This window comes from Hyaena hyaena, unplaced genomic scaffold (genome assembly GCF_003009895.1).
Source record: "Hyaena hyaena isolate Hyena2069 unplaced genomic scaffold, ASM300989v1 scaffold_343, whole genome shotgun sequence".
Lineage (NCBI taxonomy): Eukaryota > Metazoa > Chordata > Mammalia > Carnivora > Hyaenidae > Hyaena > Hyaena hyaena.
In genome coordinates this window covers 272,883-299,748 of record NW_024080975.1, presented here as the reverse complement: position 1 = coordinate 299,748, position 26,866 = coordinate 272,883, and the positions used below count along the sequence as shown (strand labels likewise).

The 26,866-nt window shown below is 54.4% G+C and overlaps 1 protein-coding gene across 1 annotated transcript in view; it reads right to left on the bottom strand.

Annotated features, from left to right (window-relative positions):
- Window positions 1–26,866, bottom strand: part of LOC120243438 (transmembrane protein 132C-like) — a 114,165-nt gene that overhangs the window by 53,110 nt on the left and 34,189 nt on the right. The window contains exon 2 of the mRNA XM_039249567.1: window positions 10,824–11,007. Within this exon, the coding sequence (XP_039105498.1) occupies window positions 10,824–10,976 (153 nt within the window). The 5' untranslated portion in view covers window positions 10,977–11,007. The remainder of the gene's footprint in view (window positions 1–10,823; window positions 11,008–26,866) is intronic.

Here is a 26,866-nt window from a genome sequence, read left to right as displayed (position 1 = left end):
ATTCACTGGCAGCTCCTCACGAAGCACCTACTGTGTGCCGGGTGTACTTGGGGATGGTACGGATGGAACGACCCCTGCTCTCACGGAGCTGACATCCCAGTGGGGAAATTCACACAATGAACATATCAGTAAACACGGGATTTGCATCATGCTAAGGTGGCCAGGGCACAGAGTGACTGAGCTGTGACTTTGGGTAAGGTGACTGAGGTTGGCTAGGGAAGTGGGGACCTGCCTGATGTGAGGGAAGATGCAGTATGGGACCTGGGGAGAAGCTCCAGGCACAGGGCACAGCCAGTGCAAAGGCCCTGGGGCTGGGGTGTGGAGGACGAGGAGGCAGTGGTTAGATCAGAGAGTAGCCATGGGCCACGCACGGAGGGCCACGTGGGTCCTGGTGAGGCCCATGCACCGGTCAAGACCCAGCACTGCCTGGATGTGGAGGCCGGACCCCTTGGCTGGTGGCGCCAGGACTCGGACGGCAGACGGGCGGGCAGTGGGAGCCGCCCTAGGCTGGAGGCACGGGAACAGGAGACCCAGCACGCGGGGACGGCACTGTCACAGCGGCTCTGCTCCCCGCTGGCCTGCGCTGACGAAGGGCACGGACGGCACCAGCGGCCACAGGTAAGAATCAGGCGGGAAGCCCCGGGCCCCGTTCCGGGGGAGGCGGTGGGGGCGGGCCTTCTGTAAACACGAACTTAAGAAGGAGACTCGGTGATTCTGTCAGACACGAAACTGGGCCTCGGGGCCTCGGAGCAAGGGGCGGCTGCGGACGGCGCCGGGGAGGATGGTCAGAAGACCCTCACGCAGCGGGGTGGAGCAGAGTCCAGGGGGGCGAGAAGGAGCCTCCCAGGAGGGGACAGGGCAAGGACAACGATGCCCAGCGGGACGGGCGCAGCCGTCTCCACACCAGTGCCTGCACACAGTGGGTGCTTAATAAGGAGAGCTCTGTGCTGGGGTTTCCGTTCCCTCCCCGGGCTGTGATGGAGGGGTGAGGCTTCCCTTCTCCCCAGGGCTGGGTGATGGGGGGGCGGGACTTCCCTTCTCCCCAGGGCTGGGTGATGGTGGGGCGGGACTTCCCTTCTCCCCAGGGCTGGGTGATGGAGGGGCGGGACTTCCCTTCTCCCCAGGGCTGGGTGATGGGGGGGTGAGGCTTCCCTTCTCCCCAGGGCTGGGTGATGGGGGGGTGAGGCTTCCCTTCTCCCCAGGGCTGGGTGATGGAGGGGTGAGGCTTCCCTTCTCCCCCAGGGCTGGGTGATGGAGGGGTGAGGCTTCCCTTCTCCCCCAGGGCTGGGTGATGGAGGGGTGAGGCTTCCCTTCTCCCCCAGGGCTGGGTGATGGAGAGGCTGGAGTGTAGATTTACTTCCCTGTGGCAACAATTCTTAGCCCATTTTGGGTCACAAGCACCTCTCTCTGGGTGGTGAGGTCTAAGAAGCTCTTCTCAGAATACATTTTTAAATGCATAAAATAACACAGCTAGGCTTACAAAGGAAACTAATTTCAGATCAGGTAATCCATGTCCTTCCGCATTATCGCACTAAGTAAGAAGATAGAGCGATGGGTGTAAAAATGACCATAATTTCAAATTAGCGAAGAGTATGAGTGATATTTCAAGATGTCTGTGCCCGCTGCAGTTTGATGGAAATCTGTGATGAGTTCGGTGGTGTCGGCCAGGAACACGGGGCTTGTGATCCGCGTCCACATGAGAGGGAACACTGAGTTCTGGGGAGAGATTCGTGACACCAAGGTGCGGATGCCCCCCCGGCCCCTCTGCCTGCCTCAGTCTCTCTGAGGCCCCCTAGGGGGCCACGGGGTCTTCTGTAGGGTCACTTCCCCCAGGCCTGATTTTCTGCCAGTGCAGCGGGACAGCGGGGGGCTCAGCCCTCAGGGAAAAGCGACCGGTGGCCATGCTCTCCGATGAGTGTGGGGTCCCGTTCGAGCGCGCTCCCCCCCCCCCCCCACAGCACTGATCTCCAGCCAAGATGCTTCTAATGGGCCTGTGGGTAAACATTTCTGTGGTAACCACCACATATTTGCCGGAAGGTGATTTATAAACTGCTGCTTCAATACCTAGTGACGTAGCATCCTTTTAACTATTAGGAGAAGTTTCCAGGGAGCTTACTGAAAGGGGGGATAGCTGGTGTGTCCTGAAGGGTCACGTGGGGCCAGGCAAGGGTGATAAATGCATCCAGAACAGTCCGGGGACTCAAGTGCTGTTCTTATTCCCATTGTACAGGTGAGAGAATGGAGGCACAGAGAGGTCAAGCCACTTGTTCAAGGTCACACAGCCACTCAGAGGAGGCACTGGGATTTATGCCCACACATCTGGCTCTCGAGGCAGAGCCCCCAACTCCTAGTCTAGCCTGAACTCAGGGAAAATATTAAAGGTGTGGCAGCAGGTGAGAGGCTGGTGTGCGGAGGGCATGCAGCCGGCCAGCGCCGTGGGGGCGGGGCATCCGTCCTGGGCGCCTTTCTCAGGACCAGGGCTCCTGCCAATGTTCATGTTGGGGTGATAGATGATTTCTCTTTCCTCTTTTCTTTTCTTTCTTGCTTCTATGCTCCCCACCTCTGTCTCTTACCCCCAGAGAAGCCACGTGATCGTTAACATTAGAACGCACGTGCTTTACTTTCTAACTAAAGAGAGTAAAACAGTGGGAAGTATAAACTGGGATGAGGGTCGAACATCCATCCCCGGCACCCCTTCCCCTACCGCTGGGGAAACCTGGCCAGGCTGCTGGCGACCTTGGTGTGAACGCCTCCGCTGACTACTGCCGCCGTCTGAGCACCTCCTCTGTGGCAGGTGGTGGCTGAGGGTCATTCATCGGATAATGAATCGGTCACCCTGAAAACATTCCTACCAAGTCCAAACAGCTTCGGGTGAGTCACAGATTTGCTCTTTAGACAGAGCCCCGCGCCAGGAGGTTGGAGGGAGGGGTGTTTCTAGATTGGAGTTCCACAGTAAATCTCCGGCTGTGACAAGGAAATACTTATTCCGCCCACATAGTTATTTTTCGACCCGGCAGACGTTTTTCAATTGCCCAAGAGCATGGAAACCACCCTTAAAGCCTCTCAAGGGAGTCACGATGTAAAATTTCCAAGTTGGAAGAGGGGCATGAATATCAGGATAGGATGTTTCTGGAAAACAATAAACCATTATTTATCTATTGTCTCTTTTAAAAGTAATATTCTCCAATCCCTGTCAAAGGAGATGCGTCTCAGTTCTTTGAAATGCCAGCTGCTGCCTTCCCGAACCCAGAGGATATTGCCGACACCCTTCCCCACGGACCCCGATGCAGAGCAAAGTCATTCATCACTTGTAGATTGACAGGCGGGTCCGAGAGTATGTCTGCAATGCCACCTGCCTGTTAACGCCCATCCCGATGCCCGCGTCCGGTTCTCTGGGCTCAGCAAGGGAGAGGACGCAGAAAAGCTGCTATGGGACGCCGTTGGCTAGAAAAATCCAACCACGGGGTTCCGAGACCCCTGAAGATCCCTCCAGCCTTGCCTTCCTTGTTGAGCTTGTGCTGTGCTCCCTGGGAGGAGCCGGGGGGAGCCCGGAGCCTGCAGCCCTCGGGGCCCAGGCTGGAAATGGAGGGCCCCCCTAAGGGGTGGGTTGCAGCGTGTGGGGCGAGGGGCTCCCCACAGAGCCAGGGGCGGGAGCAAAGGGCGTAGCCAGGGCCGGAGGGGCTGTTAGGAGTCCAGACCCACAGGCAAGAGAGGCCGGTAGCTCGCGGAGCCCAGAGGGAGGAGGGCCAGGGCCAGGAGGCTCCCCAGCAGGGCGGGGCGCTGGGCAGGGAAGCTGGGGGGCAGGTGGGGTGGAGGGATTCAGGACGTCAACACGGCTTTTCAGGGTCATAATCTGCCCACAATAGGAGCCTGTCTCTCTCTGCTCTGTCCTGTCTCCCGTGATGTCTCCCACTGGCTGAACCCCACCAGACACCAGAGGTCGGGGGGGGGGGCTGGGGGCTGCAGTCCACAGCCCCCCCCACCCCTGGGGGTCCAGAGCTGGCAGAGCAGGAGGGCACTGCTGCCGTCCCGCCCCCCCCCCCCGCCCCGGGGACTTCCCTGACTGTAATGACTCTCCCTGAGGCCCCGGGGAGGCGAGGAGCGAGATCGTCATCCCGCAGACATGAGAACAAGTAGAAGTCTCTCCTTTAACCAGCCCTGGCCGTAGCCACTCGATTTTAAATATGATCTTATGTGGAGAGATGTAGACACGGTCTAGGAAACTTGAGAGCTTGATATAAGAAAAAAAAACAACCCAAGTTTCCACCATGTTTCAAAGTCAAGGAAAACGACTTCATCTTAGGTTTGCAGAGGCCAAGAACCTCCTCAAAATTTGGGGTGACTCTTTCCAGGAAACTCAGTCTCCCAGTATCTGCACACGTTAGGGCTCCCTGCCTTCTCCAGACCAGGCATGGAATTCAGTCTTTTATTTCTGAATCAACGCGAGGGAGAACAGGAACAGTTATGCTCCACCCGGTTCCCTGCATCGCCTGTCTTCACAGCAGTGCCTTACTGTCACCTGGTCCTGTCCTACGACACACCTACCTGTCTGCCATCTGCCGTCCCTCCCCCCAGGCCCCCCCCGCCCCGGGAGCCAGACCCATCAGTTCACCCCTCCCGGGACCCCCCACCCCGTGAACATCCACGGTGGCCTGCACGTCACGAGGGCTTGGCGTGAGCCTGAATGCGTTCTGCTGCCCTTTTACTCTCGAAGAGAGACCACCACCCCCCGCACCCCTGCCTGCTTACACGGACCGTCACCTGCAGGGCTGCATCTGGCCGCGCTCATCGGGTTCCAGCTTGTGATGTGAATCCCCTTTTCTTAGGCCACAGCACTGAACCTCAACACCTCTGGGGCCCCTGAGGCTCCCTCATCTGGGGGGCCGTGTTGACCGCAGCCCTGACCTGGGCTGCCCCGGGGGCTCTCTGCGTCCATCCCCTCCAGGCCCCCGGCTTGAAGTGGGCACAGAGTGGGCAGGAGAGGCGGCTGGAGGGGAGGGGACGCTTGAGGCCAGAAGGCTGAGACCCGGGGCTTTCCTGCCTCCAGGTAAGCGGGAAAGGGGGTGAGCAAAGGGACAGTGCTCTCCACACACAGCAGGGCCAAGGGACAGTGTGGCTCCGGAGGCGGTGCCTCGACGGCGCCCTCTGCAGGAGAGCTGAGGCACAGCCTCGGGTCCACCTCAGGGACCCGATGGGAGCTGGAACGAACCTGTGGCTGAGAGGGACCCAGGGCCCTGCAGAGTGACTGCATTCCCAGCGTTCTCCCTGGAGTTAGGAGGGCCCGTGCGAAGCCCTGGCTTTAAGGTGAGAAACGTGCCCACTGAGGCACATTTCCCACCTGGCGATCCTCTATCCTACTTTTCTGACGTTTGTTTTTCTTTAGAACGAGCGGCAACTGGGACAATTTGCTTCGTTATTTCCCAGACCTGACCAGGGGACTCGCCGGCTGCTAACAGGTAACGTAAGGATTTGCTTCCTGTTTGCTTTCTGGAAACACATTTCTCATCTCCCAGTCAAGCGGCAGCTATATATTTGCTAGTTACGTCCTATAAAAGTTTACGCTTTGGCTGCTTAAAACTGTACTGAAGCTCATTCTAGAGGAAACAATCTTTGAAAATACTAAAACGAGCACAGAAGTTCCTCCAAACCGCCTCACTTACGGTCTACTGTCACCTCAGTCCCCAGGCTTCCACGTACTCTGCAGAGTGGAAGTCACACCGGACCTTGTGGGATGACCTCACATAAGCACCTGAATATGGGCTGGCAGTTCGTGCCCCATGCAGAGGTGTGGGGCCATCAAAGATCATTTGGGTGAAGCCAGTTTGAACTCACTCACAGTCACTCGCAAACAAATGGATTCTGGGTCTGACATAAGTATTAATGCATCTTAAGTGAAAGGCATTTACAAAAACTCAACAACCCTAGTAATCACATCTGGCTTCAAAGAGCTTTCTTGTCCCTTGGAAAGTATGACAAAAATAATACCTCATATCCTTGTCGTGATTTTACTTTTCACAATATCTGAATACCTTCTCTGTTTTTTTAGTAAGGTCTTAAGTTTATTTTTATTTTTTTATTAAAATAATTTTTTATGTCTTTATTTTATTTTGAGAGACAAAGAGCAAGTGGGAGAGGGGCAGAGAGAGAGGGAGATACAAAATCTGAAACAGGCTCCAGGCTCTGAGCTGTCAGCACAGAGCCCAATGGGGGGCCTGAACCCACAGACTGTGAGATTATGACCTGAGCCGAAGTCGGACACTTAACCAACTGAGCCACCCAGGCGCCCCTATGGTCTTAAGTTTATTTATTTATTTTGAGAGAGAGAGAGCTAGCACAAGGTGGGGAAGGGACGGAGAGAGAGGGAGAGAGAGAATCCCAGGCACAGAACCTGATGCGGGGCTCAGTCTCACAAAGCATGAGATCATGACCTGAGCTGAGATCCAGAGTCGGACGCTTAGCGAACAGAGCCACCCAGGTGCCCCTGAACGCCTTCTCTGTTTAAACAGGTAGGATACGAGCTCAGCTCTTATACTCTAGAACTGATGTTGATGCTCCTTGTCATAAGTCTGCAAACTTTCTCCCTAAAGGGCCAGGTAGAAAGTATTTTAGGGTTTGCCAGTCAAGAGGCAAAATGGACATACTAGAATGCTCCTTATATAACTATTCAAAATATAGCTATTTGGAAACACATAAAGCTTTCCCAGCTTGCATGGTGTACAAAATACAGGCAGCAGACTGAATTCGGCCCCTGGGCTATACATTGTTGAGGCCTATTCTTGGACATCGAAGTCAAGAGGAATCGTTCTCCAACCTCAATGTATTCACAGGTCCTGGGAGTAGATAATACCTTCTGTGGTGAGGGATCTGGTGTTTGAGTCTGTCTGCTCCCCCTTTTTCCGGTGGCAGCCAGAATTTCCCATCATGCACCATGCCCACCAGCTCTCAGTCTGACTCCTCCGAACCTGCTCCGGGAAGACAGGCCCCCCAGACCCCTCCAATCAGAGCATCACGTCCTTTGGCTTCGGTGATTGGCTTTAGGGTGGTCATGTGCCCTGAGCCGAGCCAATCACTTCTAATGAGAGCAGTCCCAGGAGATTGGCTTGACTCTTGGCGTCAAGGCTTTTGCTCTTCTCCCGCTGGTCGAGATGCTACTAAAATGTCAGGGTGGCAGTGCCCGCGGCCACCCTGCAGACAGAGCCTCCTGCACAGCGACTAACCGGGAGGGACGCACAGAGGACAGCAGAAGGGAAACCACCTTCCTGGATGACAGATTGTGCTACCTGGATCCTCAACACACAACGTGTGGTCTGCCAGGCCACCAGCACTGGCCCGACTCAGGACCTTTTCAAAATACCCAACTCACACCTCCTGAATGAGCATCTGCCTCCAAGAAAAATCCCGAGGTGGTCTGAGAGCACATTAGTGAGAACACTTTTCTAGATGTTTTACGTGACATGAGCCATCTTTGCGTGGGGCTGGGGTGGGGGTGGGGGGTCTGTATGCCTCACTGAGCTCTGACTGGAGTCTATAATGTAAGCCAGCACGTTTGCTGACAAGCTCTTACAAGGCAGCCTGATAACAGTCATGTGAGAGCGATGGCATTTTAGGTCTGACAGACATTCCGTCTCTAACCATGGTTGTAGCACAGACTCACCCACCGGTGCTTGGGCCCCACCCTGCCCTCGCCTCATTCAATTTCCAGGGGGCCCAACAACAGCGACTCAGGTTTTCTTGAGCAGAGGTCGGCATGCTTTTTTCCAGAAAGGGCTGACAGTGCGGCGCTGTGGACCGGTCAGCACCTCCCCAACTACTCCCTTCTTCCTGTGTCCAGCATAAGTGGCCATGGACGGTCAGGGAGGGACGGGTGTGGCTGCCTTCCCGGAAATCTGTGCTTAGAGAAGCAAGCACGGGCTGGGTTGGGTCCTGGGGTTGTAGACTGTGGATTCCCTGTGCACAGAGTGGCTTCATTACTCGGAAAAGGCATTCCAGCTCCTCGCGTGTCAAATATTAGGAGGGGCCATGGGTCCTGTTTGCTGCCTGGTGTCCTTTCTCATGTTTTATAGTGAAACGATCCGGAAACCACTGTGCTCTCAAACTCACGTGGTTTGTGGGGTTGAGCGTGTCTTTGTTTAGGTTTTCCCAGAAGGATTCCATTGCGAGTGGTTTATTATGAGGTGCAGACAACATCAGTGAAGGGTGGGGAAGAGAGACAGAGCAGGGCACGCGGGACCTCTGTGCACATTGTCTGGGGTCATGGGGTGTGAGTGCAGGCTTATTGCACTGGGGGTGGGCGGAGGTGCCGGTGCCGAGCTGAGTTGACCCACGGGAGGGCCCAGGGAGTGGGAATAAGTCTGTGCCAACTCAGAAGAGCTCCTGGGATGGGGTCATGATAAGTCCTCAATGCGTCCATCCTGCCGCATGGGTGGAAAGGACGGCTTTGGAGATGAGACAGAATTCTCAGGTGATAACGTGCGGATGCGGAAGGAGGAGGGTGAGGCGAGGGCAGGGGGGACGTCCATGGCGGCTCTTCCAGCCCCGTGCACACTCTGGGCGTGTGACGTCCCTGCCACGGTGACTGTCTCCAGCAGACAGCAGGAGGAGAGGAGACCTTGGTCGCTGTTTCTGGAAATGAGCCGATGCTCTTTGTGGGCTCGAGGCTTGAACCATTTGGCAGGAGTCTCAGCTGCCTGGCTGCCATCGTGCATAGACTCAGGGGGAAGCCAAGAGGCAGAGAAAACCATCCCAGAGATGGAGGTGAGTCCTGATTGGGCAGATGTGAGGCCAGGATGGAACCTGGACTCCAGGCCACACGAGCCAGTAAAATCTCACTGTGCTTGAGCCAACTGGGTGGCGTTCGGTCACATGTAACCCCAAGAGTCCTAATTGACGTGTTTCCCAAGTTGGTATCAGTGAAGCCTGCTTATCACCAAGCTGGGCAGAAATTGGTTTTATAACACTTGCGCCAGGTTCCGCGTGAGGGAGGGAGAATTCTGGCAAAGATGGTGGTAGCTGAACTTGAGAGAACTCTCCATGCGCCTCTGAGATGCCAGCCTCTTGGGCCTCCTGGTAGAGCATCCTTAGTGGAGCAGAGCTGAGCTCGGGGATGGCCCTGGACACGGCCCCAGCGTGCTAGATGCAGGTGAGCAACTGCAGAGCAAAATTACCATCCAGTTTCTCACCATTTTCTCTCCCTGGCTCATTTCCAGAGGCCACAGGGTCGAGCCAGAAGTCACGGCATGGGTTTGTGCTGCGATCCACGTGGGCCAATGATGTGTTGACCTGACCCGCGACAGTACTCACCCAGCCCTCTGAAGATCTGACAGGGCCACAGGACTCCCTATAACCAGCCGCGTGTGTGTGGAAGACTCCCATGTCATTTCCACACCATCGCTTAGAGAAGCTCGCATGTGACTTTCCACGTGCCCCTTCCTCTGTCACGGAGACCATGAAGGCCATGTGTTCCTGATGTTGTAGCTACAAGATGGTGATGCCCCGGAGACACGGCACAGAACACAGCCCCCTACCATTTAAGCCGTGAAATATAAGCAAGAATAACTTGTGTTGTGTTGAGCATCTGAGTTTCTGGGCTTCTTTTTGTGGTAGCAGCCTTGCCTTGCTTATCTGACTAACATACAGAGTGGCCTGATGCTTCCTTATAAAAAGGGAGTAGAGAGGCGCCTGTGTGGCTTGGTCAATTAAGCATCAGACTCTTAATTTCAGCTCCGTCATGCTCATGGTTGTGAGTTCAAGTCTCACGTCGGGACCTGCATTGACTGTGTGGACCCTGCTTAGGATTCCCTTCCTCCTTCTCTCTCTGCCCCTCCCCTAATCACTCTCTCTCTCTCTCTCAAAATAAATAAACATTAAAAAAATTTTTTAAAGGAGACTCTTGTACTGTTGGTAGGAATGCAAACTGGTGCAGCCACTCTGGAAAACAGTATGGAGTCTCCTCAAAAAATTAAAAATAGAACTACCCTACAACCCAGCAACTGCACTGTTAAGTATTTATCCAAATGATACCAAAATGCTGATTCGAAGGGGCACATGCACTCCAGTGTTTATAGTGTCTCATGCTAACAGGCTGTCGGTCACTGTGTCAAATTATGGAAAGAGCCCAAATGATTGAATGACGAATGGATAAAGAAGATGTGGTATATATCACAATGGAGTACTACTCAGCAATGGAAAAGAATGAAATCTTGCCATTTACAACAACGTGGATAGAACTAGAATGTATTATGGTAAGCAAAGTAAGTCAAGCAGAGAAAGACAAGCATCATATTTCACTTTTATGTGAAATTTAAGAAACTCAACAGATGAACATAGGGGAAAGGAAGGAAAAATAAGATAAAAACAGAGAGGGAGATAAACCCTAAGAGACTCTTAAATACAGAGAACAAACTGAGGTTTCCTGGGGAGGAGAGGTGGGGGAGGATGGGATAGATGGAGATGGGCATTAGGGAGGACACATGCTGGGATGAGCACCGGGTCTCATATGAAAGAGGAGAATCACTGGGTTCTGAGCCTGAAGCCAAGACTACACTGTATACATGAGAACAAAATAAAAGGAGCAGAAAACAACAAGAAAAACAAATGGCACAACTAGAGGAAAACCAAGCAGGTGACGAACAGGGACAGGGCTGCAGTGAGCCTGGTGAGGGTCACAGGGCAGTAACTGGGCTGAGAAAGGCTGGACTGATGGCATGGCCCCTCCCCAAGGCACAGGGAGGTACCAGCGCCCCTGAGACACTGGTGGCAGCCGCATCCTGGGACAGACAGAGGGGAGGCCCCTGGGGGCGCAGGCAGGGTCCCGCCAGGCTTACCGTGGCCAGGGGGACGATGGCTGCCAGGTCCTTCTGGCTGACGAAGATCTCGGATACAGCCGTGTCTGTGGTCGCTGTCCTCGGGTACTCCACCTGCCAGGCGATGGGCTGCGTCCCCGAGAGGCTGCTGAAGCTGGCTATCTCGAAGTTCATCCGCACGACCTCGCTGAACGAGCTGCTGCTTCTGGAAGGGAGCGAAGGAAAATGGCTTTTAGCTGACCACGTTCCGTGCATGGTCAGGCTGCAGCTCTCGTCTAAGGGGAAAGCAGACACCTGTTGGGGATGGCGCGTAGGCACGGGCGCCGCCTCCACATCAGGGACGCGGTGGCTAGGACGGAGCAGCACCCATGAGGGAGGAACCAGGCAGAGTCTGAAGGGCTGGGTGTTAACAGGTGTCTGGGCCAGTTTGTTCCAGCTCCTCAGACAAGCGGTGAATCCCGCAGCCTCACCCCTGTGGAAGGAGCTTGGGAGACCTTTGAACTGAAGAGACTCCCTCTAAGCGGAGTTTGGTGGGCAAGCCAGTCATGGCAGGGGGCTTGCTTACCACCTTTGACCCACCCTGGCATTTTCTCCCATTTGGCAGAGGCTGACACTCACAACGGGGCCTCAGCGCCTGGATGCAGGGCTGAAGCCGGTCGGGGACCCAGGCAGGGGAGCCGGTGAGCTACGGGGGAGTGAGCAGTTCCGGGCTGGAGCGGGCGTCTCAGGCTAATGGGCCCACAGTCACTTTCTCCACCTGCCTCCAGCTGCCTCGTCACTGGGAACTGCCTTGCACACCTCAACACGGCCTCTTCTGCCTTGACAGAGGGGCTCGTTAGCTAATGGGACTCTGTGGTCCCCAACAAAGCGTCCTGGTCAATACCCTAAATCTGAGGTGACCCCAGACACGTGTCTTTTTAGCAAACTTGCCCTGGCAGGTGTGGGAACCTGCGACGTCCAAACTTCTTGTTTTTCAGACAATGCAGAGAAGGCCCCAGAAGAGGAAATGGCTTGCTCACGACCACACAAAGTCAGAGTGAAGGTGGCCGTTCTAGATCCCTGAGCCAGTGCTCTCACGACAGCTGGAGGTCAAGTGTAGAATCATGAGACACTCAGCCAGTTTCTCCAGTATGGGGGTTGGCAAACCGCGGCCGTGAGTCAAGTCCAGCCTGCTGCCTATCTGTGTAAACTGCTCTTGTGTTGTGGGAGCCAGGTCAAGTCTCAGTGTGAGGCTGTGGAAAGCCTGCAGAGCCTTGCAGTATTTATCATCTACACCTTCACCCAAAATGTTCACCAGCCCTTGTTGTAGGAGGTCAGAGAAAGGGAACTTGGAGAGCTTTCTGGAGCTGCTGAATCGATAGCATCGATATGGGTGGAAACAGGCGGGAAGGAGGCTTCCCAGGCACGCAGCGGGGCCTGCAGGGCGGGCAGGATTCTGGTGGCTGGAGAGCCGGGGGAGGGTCTTCAGTGCCCGCTGGCCCATGTCCTGGGCATTCCTGCCTGTGCTGGGGCAGCATCCCCTGGGAAGGCCACGTGTTTCCAGGGGAGTCGAGGGGAACTTTCCAGAGCACATTACAAAGGAAACAAGTCTGCTTACAAACTGCAGCCCAGGGGCACCTGGGCGCCTCTGTCAGTTAAGCATCTGATTCTTGATCTTGGCTTAGGTCATCTCATTGTTCATGAGTTCAAGCCCTGCGCCGGGCTCTGTGCTGACGGTGCAGAGCCTGCTTGGGATTCTCTCTCTCTGTCTCTGTCTCTGTCTCTGTCTCTCTCTCTCTCAAATAAATACACTTAAAACCCTGCATCCAAGCTTGTGCCGATGCCACTATGAAGAGTCGCTGGGGTGAGAAGGACGCACCTACCCAATCTTTGGGGTCTTGCTCAGCACCCAGAAGGCTAATTCTCCAGCTCATCACCCTCAGCCCTGATCAGAGGCTGGGGGAGGAGGTGACCGGGAGGTTGCCACACTGACCAAAGCCCCCAGGACTCGGGAATCTGCCTTGTGTTCTCTGGAAAGGAAGCAGTGCTGTGAAAACCATGATTTATGGGATACGGGATACCCTCTGGGAGGGAACCTGAGTCCACGGTCTGGTGCATCCATCCATGAGCCGTGCAATCTCAAGAATGAATGACTTGCCTCGGAAAATGAGGAAGAAGTGTCTGGAGTCTGGAGTGTCACACGTGGTCTGGCAGCTGAGCCCACAGGGATCTGAGCCTGCTTGACTCGGTCCCCAGAAACCCCACCTGCTCTGGTCCAGTCTGTCTCTTCCCTGAGTGACAGGCATGGCTTTATTTCAGGGGGTAAACCTTGCTCTCTTAGCAGGAACACTCCCCTGGGCATCGCCTTCTGCAGCAGAGCTGGGCCCGTGCTGCGTACGCTGGACACGCCCAGTAGTTGCTTGACAAACTGTCGGTGAACTTCCTTAGTGACGGACGAGACAGAAGCCCAGGTGTCCCAAGATCCTTCGTGGCCCCGCTGGGATAGGATAGAGTTTGCAACACGCCTTGACCTACACCCACCTTCATTTTCTTGTAAAACTCTATTCTGAGCATCACAACAGCTGACACCACCTACTGAGACTAAGTTTTGTCATCCAGATGCTTGAAGTGATGGCCTTCCCATTCTCCAGGGAGGACGCTGCAATGCAGAAGGGGCCAGCTCAACGGACACCCCAGCTGCGCCCTCTCCCACTGCCATTGTGCAAAGGTCGGCAGCAAGGCTGGGCAAGAGAAGAGAGAAGCAGAGTTTGCCTTTGTGACTTTGAAAGACATCATGTTATACAGTTTTTGTGAGCAATGGGGTTACTTTCTTAAGGTATTCTCAACGTGACGTAACAATGAAGACAAGAGGCACCTGGGGGGCTCAGTTGGTTCAGCGTCCAATTATGGCTCAGGTCATGATCTCACCTCCGTGGGTTTGAGCCCCGCGTCGGGCTCTGTGCTGACAGCTCGGAGCCTGGAGCTGCTTCAGATTGTGTCTCCCTCTCTCTCTGCCCCTCCCCCTGCTCATGCTCTGTCTCTCAAGAAAAAATAAACATTTTTAAAAAATTTTTTAAAAAGGAATAAAGACAAGAAGCCACTGTGTATGAAATGTTCCCTGTGTACCAGGCACTGGACCAGGTCCCATGAGTATATTATTTCAAATCCCAATAAAAACCTTTTCGGAGGTAATCACGGTTCCTATTTTGCACAAGTGTCAGAGCAGAGATGTTCTGGTGTTTCTGCACCTGGAAGGGTGTGTGCACTCCTTGATCCTCAACGCCGAGGGGAAGGCGATGCCTGGGCAGGTGCCCATAGCCCCCCACTCATGCTCACTCATGGTTTCAAGATGGAAAAATAATTAGAAGTCACAATTTGGGGGAAACTCCAGCTTTCCTCGGAGCTTTGCAGAATCTCGGTCAGAGTTGCATCAGGATGGTGCTGGGGCAGAAGGTTGGCACAGCTTTGCAGGAGGCTGGAGACCTCGGACGGACAGAAGGCGGAGCTGGCCCACGTCTGCAGGGATCTCGGGAATGGGCGAGAGAGAGAAGGCCGGGCAAGCCCTGCCCAACAGTGAGATGCACCCCAGGGAGGCTCGGGAGTAAACATTCTGATTCAGGACGAGGAACTGCTTTGGGAGGAGAGAATGGATGTGCTCGTTGGTTCACTTTTATGCGTCATGCCTCTTCTTCCTCTCCCTCACTCCACATGGCTATTAACTGTTTCATCCCTAAACCCTACATAATGTGATATACCCAACGTAAACTGAACTGCACCATATTTTGAAATGGCAGACTTTGGGGGGGTGGTTAGGGGAGAAAGCCATATGGTGGCTGTGGTTCCCGCTCTGCTCATCTGAATGGGTACATGGCCACTTGTCTCCCGCCAACTGCTGCCTTGTGGATCATAAAGGTTTTCATATTTTTTCTGGAGGTTTTGTATGAAATCTCTGGATTTTAAAATATAAGAACCTTAACCTTTTAGCCACGATGTAGCTCAAAACAGCATCTCTGCTGGCTGTCAGTCTGCGGTCTCTGGCTTGGGAAGAGGGTATTCTTGTGCTGCGCAGGCAGCATTTCATAGAAGCATCATGCTCAGAGGTGGAAGATGTTGGTCCTGAAGGCGATGTAGGGAGATGATTTCCAAACTGTGGGCCCAGGACCCTTAGCGCACCACAGGGCAGTGACGGCGGGGGCCGTGGGGCTGGAGTTGATCCCAATGTCCTCCCTGCAGCACCAAAAGCAGCTCCAATCTGACATGTCATAATATTGGGCCTCCGGGAAGTAGTTATTTAGAGGATGAAGAAGAAAACAAGGCATGAGGGAAGGAATAGAGGAGAGAAAACGTAGGAAGGAAGAAGTGAGAGGCGGAAGGAGGAGGAGGGAACGAGGAGGTTGGAACAAGGCTGTAACGCATGGCTCTGCTAAGGAAACACAGCAAGTGGTACGATCATGCTGTGGGTCCTGAGTTCAAATCCTGGCTGTCCCAGCCAGGCACTTCTGGGCAACTCGCCCCTCTTCCCTATTTGCAAACTGGAGATGTGACTCTTTCCCATTTCATAGAGTTGGTGTGAGGATAAGCAAATGAGCAAATAGGTGTCGTGAACTTAGAACAGTCTCGCACCAGCGAACATCAGCAGATGTTAGCTGTTCTTGTTTTTAGCACGACTTGACACTGCATTTGTTCTCGGTGACTTGAGGTTTGACTGCCTAAAGCCACCTTTAAAACATGCCCCTTAGGGCTGGTCCAGGAGTCCCTGAGAACAAGCCACCGTAGAGATGCTCTTCTCCGCCACTCATTACAACCTGGGATTCATTCAGATTTGCATTTACTCCATAGCTGTCCCTGTCGGACACGATACCACGGTGTCACACGTTTTGCTGGCAGATGGAGACCAAGAAAGGAAGAAATCTGTCTGCAGTTCTGTCTGTGGTCAGCGCCCTCCTGCTGTCTCTGAGCTGACAGAAATCTTTGCTAATCTTTTGCCTTGAAGGGACCAAGAGGCTTTCATGTCTGCCCATCTGGGGCTTGTGATACTGTTGGAGTAATAAAGAGAGGAATTTAAACACTTAAGTGACTCCAGAGAGTGCCCAAGAACCACCACTTGCTAAATCAATAGTGTAGATTTATTGCAGTAACTCTTGAAAGAGATTTTCAAAATTGGCTTAAAAAAAGCTCTTACTCAAAAACAAATAAATTCCCCCAATAGTCATAATAAAGTTTGGACCAGTAGAAACCCAATTTACCAAACCTTTTAGCTACTGAACTCTATCTTGTAAGAAAATGGAGTCTGGGGGATGCGGTAAGACACCATCAGGACTTTCCTTCCCCACTATGGGGTGTAAGGGATTTCATCAGCCACCGTCGACAGAATAATGCCTACAGAAAGAAATGAGGCTAACAAAATGAAGAAATCAACCTCAGAATAGGGAAGCCAGTCCGGGAGAACAGAGTCACTCAGCCCAGGCTTTTATTTTATGCATTCTACTTCATGTGAATTTCATGAAGGCAAAGGATACCCGCTTCCCTTCCAGGAAGACTTTATTAGATAATCTCATTGACCCCAATGTCAACACCGACGCAAAGCTGATCTCTAAGAGCTCTCCGTGGTGCTGAAGGAGATCAGGTCAGGATGCGAGTTGCAAGCAACAGAAATCACCCTGGGTTCTGGGCTCTGTGCTGACACAGCTCAGAGCCTGCAGCCTGCTTCAGATTCCGTGTTTCCCTCTCCTGATCCTGTCCTGTCTCTCTGTCTCTCAAAAATAAATAAACATTAAAAAAAATTAGAAATCACCTTGGGTTTACTGGCCAATGAAAAGGAACGTAACCAGATGCCTCAAAATTACTAAAAAGTGTGGAGAAAAAGACCTGAAGAGTAGGCAGGAGCAAAGGAAACATACAGGGCCAGAACCCGGGACAAAACCAGTTACTGTGTCATCAAGGCTGATGGGGCCGCAACTAATTTTCTACTGTCCTTGATTACTTTTGCATCATGAAGCCTACACTCGAAGGGCTGAGAGGAGATACCTGAATGGCTGAGATAACACACCCTAAAATATGCCAGGGCAGTGAGGAAAGATCTTTCATCTTTCATCCTTGCTCTCTGCAATTAGCATGCAGGACAGAATTCAGGATCCACGCTAATAGTGAAGGGCAGACGGGGGAAGAAAAGTCTGGAAGGTTGCCCTGTTTCCAAGCACCCTTGAACTAGATCAGGAGTTTGGATTTAAAAAAGAAACAGTTGGGGCGCCTGGGTGGCTTAGTCGGTTAAGCGCCGACTTTCGCTTAGGTCATGATCTCGCGGTTCGTGGGTTCGAGCCCCGCGTCGGGCTCTGTGCTGACAGCCAGCTCAGAGCCTGGAGCCTGTTTCAGTCTGTGAATCCCTCTCTCTCTCTCTCTGACCCTCCCCTGCTCACGCTGTCTCTCTCTCTCTTCTAGAAAAAAAAAAAACATTAAAAAAAATAAAAATAAAAAAGAAACAGTTACCTTCTATCTCAGTCCCCAAGGCCTCAAATTTTACAGGAGCAAGTACGTGTATGAAGGGAAGTAGAACGTGAGTGCTCTACTGTGAGTGCTCTACTGCAAATCACCTTGATACCAAAGACACGGCTTCAAAGGTGCATCGCAGCCATCGTGGACATAACCTAAGCTTTCTCTTCCTATAAAGCAGGACTTTCAGACTTGCCTGAATGTTATAATCCCCTGGAGGGAGTAAGAAAAAATTATTGATACCTGGATCTACCCTGGACCAACGGAATCAGAATCTCAAGAGGTGGCACTTGAACACTAGGATTTTTTTTTAATGTTTTATTTATTTCTAGGAGAGAGAGAGAGAGAGAGAGAGAGAGAGAGAGAGAGAGAGAGACAGCGTGAGCAGGGGAGGGTCAGAGAGAGAGGGAGTCACAGACTGAAACAGGCTCCAGGCTCTGAGCTGGCAGTCAGCACAGAGCCCGACGCGGGGCTCAAACCCACGAACCGCGAGATCATGACCTAAGCGAAAGCCGGACGCTTAACCGACTAAGCCACCCAGGCGCCCCTTGGACACTAGGATTTTTAAAGCTCAGCTGATTTTAATGTGCGGCCACAGCATCAGGAATCCAGCTACCCACAAAAAGTCTCTCTCTGTGATTTCTAAGCATTTCGCTTGTAAATTATTATTATTTTTTTTTTTTTTTTTTTTTTTTTGCTTCTCAGTGTCTCTGCTGCAATTGTACTGGGTAGATGTTATGACTGCTCTGAGATCAGACACACAGGTTTGAATTCTGACTTTGCTCTTTAGTAAGCCGGTAATGATCCCGGGTGAGTTACTTAACCCTTGAGTTCTCAGCCTTGGAGGCTATCTTGAATGAGTTTAGGGAGGAACTTTAAAAAATTCTGATGTCTGAGTCCCACCTCCGGGATCTCACTTTCATGGGTGAAACCTGGCATTCTTAGGGACTCTCCAGGTGATTCTAATGCACACCAAGGTTTGAGAACTGCTAACTTCACCTCCATAAGAATCAGCTTCTTAATCTGCGCTAAGCAACCTCACGAGACTGTTGCGGGGATAAATGGCATAGCACACGTGTAGAGGTTAGAACACACAATCGCAACTATCTGCCGAGTGGTAGTTATTATCCCTATAATATTTCTGCTGTTCAGTAACCCAGAAGGAATTGCAGACCTTCATCCTCCTGGGGTTTGCTGAATGCAGCAGGTGAGCAGAAAACAGGACCTTAGTCAAGCCCCCCAGGCCCTGACCCAACTGTCCCTCCTGGGTGTCAGGTTCACATCTGCTCTGCCCCTGGATTTGACTGGAGCATAGCCCGTCACTTATTTTCCTTGCTGCAGCGTGATGGGTGAGTACGAGCCCGGGCTTTGGAGGCACGGCCTTGGATACGAATCTCACACCTAGCCTTGGGGCCATTATTCATATTATTCATGTCTCAGTGTCCTCATCTCTGAAATGGGGATATACACCCCGGTCTTGCAGGGTGCTGTGCATATTTAGGCAGATAAATGTGCAAGCTTTACCCACCATAGGAGCCCGACAAACAGCTGTGGGAATGTTGGCAACTAATCCAACTAGTCAAATAAACTGGGGTCTATGAGAGGAACACAGGTAAGCTGAACAAAACCACGGGCCAAGCAGAGCCCTTGATAGGTGAGGAGAAAGAGCAGGAAGGTGTCCAGTTCTTCTCCATCCCTGTGGGCACCCCCCCCCCCCCCGCCAACTCCCACCGTCTGCAGGGATCCCTGGGCCACACAGTGGCTCCGCTGTAGACGTGCATTCCTGCTCGCTTGTATTTTCCATGCAGGTTGCCGTTTCCTGAACCTAACACACCGGGGATGTATGACATATCAATTGGCAAGTAGCTGAAATTTTAGCTAAATTAGGTTACACTTTAAGAATTACAGGTGTCAAGAGGACCTTGGAGGTCCGAGTGGGAGAGGTTGGACCCGTACAACATCCCGAAGTTCGTAGGGTTCTGTAGCCACCACGGTGGCTTTTCTGGTGCCACCATGGTGGTCCCGGCCCCCAAGGGAAAGCACTGAGTCCATCCCTTCAGATCTAGCTGGGTCGTGAGGGTGCCCAGATGCAAGATCGCATGGAGAGAGAGAGGCCCAGTCCTCCTGGCTCCCAGTACTGTACCGAATACATTTAGCTCTATAAGAGAGTCTAGGGAAAGCCAATAGAGAAATTGCCCATGGATGTCCTATTTACTATGAGATATAATAGTTGTTTGAAGACAGTGAACTTGGGACAGTTTGTTACACAGCAACAGAGAAGGAACGTGGGTCCTGACGGTTCTTTCGAGACCTCAGATTATCTTCTGTACTTTCCGCCAGGGTGTGGCAGAGGTCGAACAGAATCAGCTTGGGGTGCAAGGGGCAGGGGGAGGAGGAGCCCACCCCACTGCCCGGCCTCCAAAGGCCCTGAGTGGTGCAGGGGAGAGGTACAATTTTCACCAAGTTCCAGGGAAGGTTACTGAAGTCCACCGATGGAGAGAACAGAGGCAGACCCCGACCTGGCCTCCGTCTCCTGCAAGGGGCATCCGGGGTGCACTCAGAGGTCAGGTGGAGACATGGAAACCTCATGAACATCAGCATCGAACAATGACCACACCCAGCACAGCAGGGCATCCCTGTGGATGAAGCCAGAGGATGGAACATCTATCTGAGGACCTAATTCCATAGTCCACAGTCACCCCACTCTGCCCACTTGGGCTAATCTTGAAGAAAATCAGGCAAAGCTCGATAAACTGATGGGCTGTGTTTGAATGTGAAATGCCCCTACAAGCTTGGAATCCACCAGATTACCTTTCCTGCTATGGAACAGAAAGTGGGAATAGAGTGTTTGTATATATTGTTTTGCACACTAGACTCTGCAGATTGGAAATCCACCCAGTGCCGCTGTTAGCAGATGTTGAATCTGCCATAACAAACATTCACTGACTGACAATTCCGAGCTTGTCCTTGGGATTAGCAATTGGGAAGTAGCTTTCACCTTCCACACCTTGCTAGCTCAGTGTCTCTCTCCCCCTGCACTGCTCCTCGTCTACCATTTTCTCCCCAGTTTTTTTCTCCTCTGGCCTCCTTCATAGCACTCAAAGACACCAAGCTTCTTTCTACCTCAGTGCCTTTGCACTTGCTTTCCCCAGACATCTTGATGGCTCATCCACCACTGCATTCGCCCTGTTATGCACGACTCACTCAGCCAGTTTATCTGAATCACCATACGACACATTAGACATTTAGATGCATTTGGTCATTCACCATCTGCCTCCCTTTTCTCAGTGCTCGATGTTCTATCTTCACGATACATCAGAGCGCTGACCATAAGAGGTGCTCAATAAATATTTGTTGAATGAATAATGAATGAGTGATTGCTCCAGGAGCCAAGTGCACTGATATTCACACTTCTCTTTCCTTCCACTGGTCAGGTTAATATTAATTTCCCCTCTAGGAAGGAGGAGGACTCTCTGCTTGGCAGAGACGGGGGGCAGACGCAGCCTTTGAAGCTATCAGCCTTCCCAGAAGGGTTGAACTCCTTCCAAGAGCGAAGCCAAAAGCAGAGCCCGTTGGAGGCCTTCCAGGAAAGACACGCTCCAAGGTCCACTACTAAAACTTCACGTTTTCCAAATATCACAGAAGACAGAAACTGGATCTGCTCCAAAGCTTGCTATTGAATTTTATGCCTGCTGAGCTCCACTAAATACATAATGAGAGGCTGAATTAACTATGCAAAAGTATAATTTACAGTTAATGTTTGTAATTGATGAGTCGAGGGTCTCACAGGAGGAGACGGGCAAGTTTTACTTGCAAAATGGCGAGTGCGCTCTGCCCAGCACCAAGCCGTTTGTCCATCAAACGTTCCCCGAACAGCTGCGTTGTGCTGGCCCTGTCGTCCGACGTCACGGATGCGGGGTGAGGACACTGCGTCCACAGTGGGTCCCAGATCTCCACGGGCAGCTCCCCAAAACCCAACATCGGCTCCCTAAGTGTTTGGCCTAAGACACAAGGAGGAGACTGAGCAGAGTGAACGCAGACGCCGCACCTCACGGGGCCTCGTCGCTCCTGTCTCTGGTCCCCGATGGCAGCTCCAGCTGCCGGGGTATTTTCCGAGCAGGCAGGTTGCATCGTCGTGGAGGAAGGAGTCTAATCGTTGCTCTCTCACTTCCCTGTTTACTGAGGGGTCCACAGTATCCTCACTCAGGAAAAATCTACACAAACAATCCCTGCTCTCTTATCTACTCTCCTCAGACCCAGCTGCATGATAGAATTACTTAGTGAGCTTTATTTTTTTTTTTAATGTTTCTTTTTATTTCTAGGAGAGAGAGAGAGAGACAGCGTGAGCAGGGGAGGGTCAGAGAGGGAGTCACAGACTCTGAAACAGGCTCCAGGCTCTGAGCTGGCAGTCAGCACAGAGCCCGACGCGGGGCTCGAACCCACGAACCGCGAGATCATGACCTGAGTGAAAGTCGGACGCTTAACCGACTAAACCACCCAGGCGCCCCTAAACACATCTTCTTTATCCATTCATCACTCCATGGACATTTGGGCTCTTTGATAAGTTGGCTATTGTTGAAAGTGCTGCTTTAAACTATGGGGTGCATGTGCCCCTTCGAATGAGTATTTTTGTATCTTTCGGATAAATTCCTAGTAGTGCCATTGCCGGGTTGTAGGGTAGTTCTGTTTTTTGCTTTTTGGACAACGTCCACACTGTTTTCCGGAGCGGCTGCCCCAGTTCACATTCCCACCGTCAGCGCAAGACGGTTCCCGTTGCCCCACATCCTCACCAGCATCTGTAGTTTCCTGAGTTGTTCGTTTTAGCCACTCCCATATGGACGGGGAGAAGAAATATTGTTAAAATGTCGACATTACCCAAAGCAACCTACATGTTCAAAAAACCACAATGCCTTTTAAAACACACCTCCTCCTCGGTCCCTTTCAGATCCAATGGGTCTTTCCCAGCAAGGATGCTGAGTCTGGAAGCGACAGAGGGAAATCATTTTTTTTCTGATAAATCTTCCTAGGGCACCCCTAGGTGCAGCCAGGGTGAAGAAGAAATGGTGATTATTTTTTGTTTTCTAAAGGGAATAGCTTCAAGTATAGAGACTTATTTTCTTGGCAAAATCAGCAGCAGCAAGAGAACAGTTATCTCGAGTGCAGACGCAGAAGAGGCTGGGTGTCCCTTCTCCCCCCCACCCCACCCCCACCCCCCGCCGGCTCTCCCAGGGCCCCGGCGTCCCCTGCACCCTCTCTGCCCTGCATTCCCAGTGCTGTGGGAAGCCCCACCCAGCCCTGGAAGGACTCCGTTTCCCGAATGCTCCCTACTCTGAGCTCATCAGTCAGAAAATCGAGCCCACGCCAGGTCGTTCCGCGAGGTTTAACTGTAGTTATAAAGGCCCTGGGTGGGCAGACAAGGAAAGGGTTGGGGAAGCACCTAGAGATTTTCATTGGGAAGAAGATCTTCCCACAGGGGCCGAAGGGGGCATGGTGCCCCCTGGAGCTGGGTCATGGTGGGGGGGCTGCAGTCATGGGGAAGGACCCGGTGCCTGAGACACCGTCAGAGACACAGACGGCACCAGATACTCCGACCCCTTCCTTCCTTCCTTCTCGAGTCTCTCGCCGGGCCTCCCACCGGCTGAGCACAGCCAGGGCCCGGCCGGCATGGGATCCTGGAAACCGTCCGGCTGGGAGGGGCCGCAGTGACGGTTGGGCAGGGAACGGCCGGCAGCTGGCACGCGTTCCCTCCAAACCCCGGCGCACACCCCCAGCGCGGCAGAACGTCGACCACGTTCCCGGGAAATCTGCGGACTGGCCGGCTCCGTCGGTCAGAACGAGGCAGATTATGTCTCAACAGACCCCCACCCGGTACCTGCTGGGAGCCCCGCTGGGTGCTGGCTGATGCTGGGTGAGGGCGGCAAAGCTCCTCGCTTGCGGCGGTTTTACCGTAGGGTGGGAGAGGTGGCCCGAGGGCGCTGGGGCAGGCTTCCCGAAGCAGTGAGCTGCGGCCGGAACGCGTGTGGGCTGGGGAAGCCAGGGGTGTGCAAGGGGCACCTGAGGATGAGGGGCCATCGCAGGGGGAGCTCCTTTACGGAACGAAGGCAGAGCACGACGGGAGCGCGAGCACAGGTGTAGACACGACACCCGGGGCCGCGGGCGGGAGGCGAGGCCAGCGCCCTGGGTCACTGCGGGCGGTCACCGGGCGCCGTGGTGGGCGGTCACTCACACGCGTTTCCTCTACCATTTAAAAACCCGTGGCTTTAACAAAATGCCAGGCCAATGTTTTATATTAAAAGAAAAAAAGAAAACTTGAGAAGGCATCACGCTGGGTGAACCTGCTCAGGGATCAGCTCTTGCCCGCGCTCAGCCGCCAGCTGTGTCCAGGAGGGTCCGGGGAGGAAGCGCGTGGGTCCGAGAGAGCAGGACAGGCGGCGCAAGGTCCCGGGGCCGGCGGCAGAGCTTCCGGGGCCGGCGGCAGAGCTTCCGGGGCCGGCGGCAGAGCTTCCGGGGCAGGGCGCGGGCGCTGCCGGGAAGGGCGCGGGCGCCGCCGGGAAGGGCGCGGGCGCCGCCGGAAGCGGAAACCACCGGGCTCCCGTTCGGGGAAGATGCCTCGGGTCTCGGTGAGCAGAGAAGGCCGCTCGGGGCAGCAGGGTGGCGGCGGGCGGGAGGGGGGACACACCCATTAGTGCTCGTGACGGAGGGGACACGGGACGTCAGGCGGCGGACGGTCGGCCGACTCCGCGTCAGGAGCTCCTTTCTTTGAGCGTCTTCCTGGGACACGTGCGTGTGGTGACGACAGAGCTGGTGCTCAGGGCTCCCGGCGCCTCCAACAGGCTTTTGCCTAAATTCCCATCCTCGGGAGGTTCCTGTGCCCCCAGCCCGTGCGGGAAGCGGCACCAGCACCCGCCGAGCCGTCCACGCCCAACAGCCAGCGGTGACGAGCGGTGTCCGCCGGCGGCCCGTGTCTCCCCACACCCGCTGCGCTGTGTCCCCACTGCCGCCTCCGTCGCCCAGGCCGCATCTTCCTTCTCCCGGAGCGTCGCGGTCGCCCGTTCTCCCGGCTTCGCCTCTTGTCTGCTCAGGCGTCGGGGGGGTCCCTCTGGGACACACGACCCGCAGGGCCACGCGCGAGGCCTGGCAGCCGCGTCCCATGCTTTCGTGTATAAGCGGGCCCTGTGGTCCCAGGCCGGGCAGATGCCACGAGCAAGTGTCGCCCCTCTGAGCCGTCACCAGACACGCAGGAGAACCAGACACGGGGGGTGGGGGGGGTGTGGGGGCTGGGAAAATAAACAGAGGATCAAAGCAGTGTTTCCCCACTCTGCTCTCGGGACAGCAGTGTGTTCCCTGGGCTCGGCTGCCCCCCTGCCCATCGGCAGAAGGGAACGTGTGCTGGTGGGTGGCTCTCTCCCTCCTGGGACGTGAGGGACGTGACCACCACGAAGCCGGTGTCCCTGGAGCAGCCGCCACGGAGAGCTGGGGGGGACTTTTTCAAATCAAAGGCACTGAGGCCGTCGCTGCTTGGCAGAGGGAACCCGCAGGGACCTGCAGTTTGGAAACAGCCGCTGGTAGGTGTCTGGAAGCCGCGGGAAGACGGAGTAAAGATGCAGAAATGAGCCGCGTCCTTTGAGAAATCAGTTTAAAGGCTGCAATTTCATCTTAGAATCAACTCCGTTTAGGGGGAGTCCCTGGACAGCGGGCTGCGGGGAACTGAACGATACCGTGTTCACGCCGGCAACGGCAACGCCTTCCTCGCTGAAGAACGGTCCCAACCCAGAGCTCTCGGCGAGTGCTGAGGCGTCGGCCTGGGAGGTTTCGGCCACCGCCGTTTGCGGAGTGCCGCGTGCGGACGCCGCGGGGCCGGCGAGGGGGAAGTAAACGTGACCGGAGCCGCCCGGGGAGGCGAGCAGTAAGAAGTAGCCCCTTCTGCTCAGCCTGGGGTGGGGGCCGCGCTGGGCCGGAGGGGTGGCGAGGGAGTCGCGGAGGTGAGGGACGGGCACTTGCGTAGAGCTGGCCGTGTGCCCGGCTCCATCCGAGGTAAGCGGCGCCGTTATCCTACTTTCCAGATGGAGAAACTGCGGTGCGGGACGCTGGGGGGCCCTGCCCAGGGCCGCACCGGTGACGCGACACGGGCCGTCCGTCCAGGACGCCCTGTGTTCCGGCGTCAGGAGGCCACTCAGGGCCCCGGGGAGCCGGCGCCGAGCGAAACCCCGATGTGTCCGTGTGGGGCGCCGGTTCCGGCGTTTCCGAGCACCCTGAGCCAGCCTTTCCTGCTGCGCGATCTGCCCCAGACGCCAGAGGCCGCGGGCGGACGGTGTGCTGACCCGGAAAATGAGGACCGCGCGGTGCTGCAGGGCGAGGTCTGGACCGGTGTCCTCGCAAGCCCGGCATTTCTCAGAGGCCCCTCTGCGGCCGCGTTCCACCCAGGGCTGACCTGCCCCCCCGCGAGCGCGGCCCCAGTACCCGAGCCGGGGCTTGTTAGCAACTGAGATGTACTCCTCGCAGTCTTAGAGGCTGGAAGCCCACGACCGAGGCACCTGCAGACCCAGGGGTGAGGACCCTCTTCCCGGTCACAGGGCGAGGGAGCCCCGGGGCCTCGAATGCCATCACGGGGCTCTACCCTCATCACCTGATCCCCACGCTCCTGCCTCCTAACACTATCGCATTAGGGGTTAGGTTTCAACATTTGAATTTGGGGGGATCCAACATTCAGTCCACAGCACCCAGCCACTGCAGCCTGGGACCCGGTGGTGGGACAGGGTCACAGTTGGGTGTACAGAATGCCAGCTGCCAGCCGTACTGAGTAATAAACTGTCTAAATCTATTTGGGTCCATTGCTTCTTTCCCAGTTGAATTTGTGGAAGCCTGGCAAGCAAGCCTTAGGAACTGCTTGCCCATTTCACATTCAGCTGAACTAATGCTAAAAACAGGCAGTAAAGAATCATGTGAGTCTGTGACTATAAACACAAAATACTACAATGAGGTACGTGGGGAGCTCACAGAGTGGGGTGGGAGATGTGGGGAGGGGCAGGGAAGATCAAGAAAATCGAAACTGAAATCTGGGAAATGAGCAGAGCCTTGCTATAGCCAAGCTAGCAGAAGGGGCAGCATGTGCAAAGGCCCTGAGGTGCGCAGGACAGAATGAGGGCATGTGTAAATGGAGGTCTAGACAGGAATGTAAGCTGTGGGAAGGTGTGACTTTGATCCTGAGGGCCAAGGGAGGCCGCCTCCGGGTTGGGGGCAGGGGAGCTGCCAGGAGATGGCTGATGGGTGAGGTCCTCACCCTCTGCTAACCCCTGCTTTGTTTCTTGTGTCTCTTGCCTTTGTGTCTCCCATCAAGAAAGCTGCCCGCGTTTGCTGTCCGGCCGGGGAGTCTGCTAACCCCCTCCGTGCAGGGAACCAGCATGAAAATGTGGGGCCCATCCTGGAGCACGACACACGGGCATCCCTGTGTGCCACCCAGTCCCGGCAGCTCGGCCAGGCGGCCACAGCCCGAGCCCTTCCACGAACGTCCTCGTAAAGCCAGTGCGAGCCTGGTTCCGCACGAGGTAGACGCCTAAGTTTGCAGACACAAGCCTGCGTTCTCTTCGCCGTCCTTC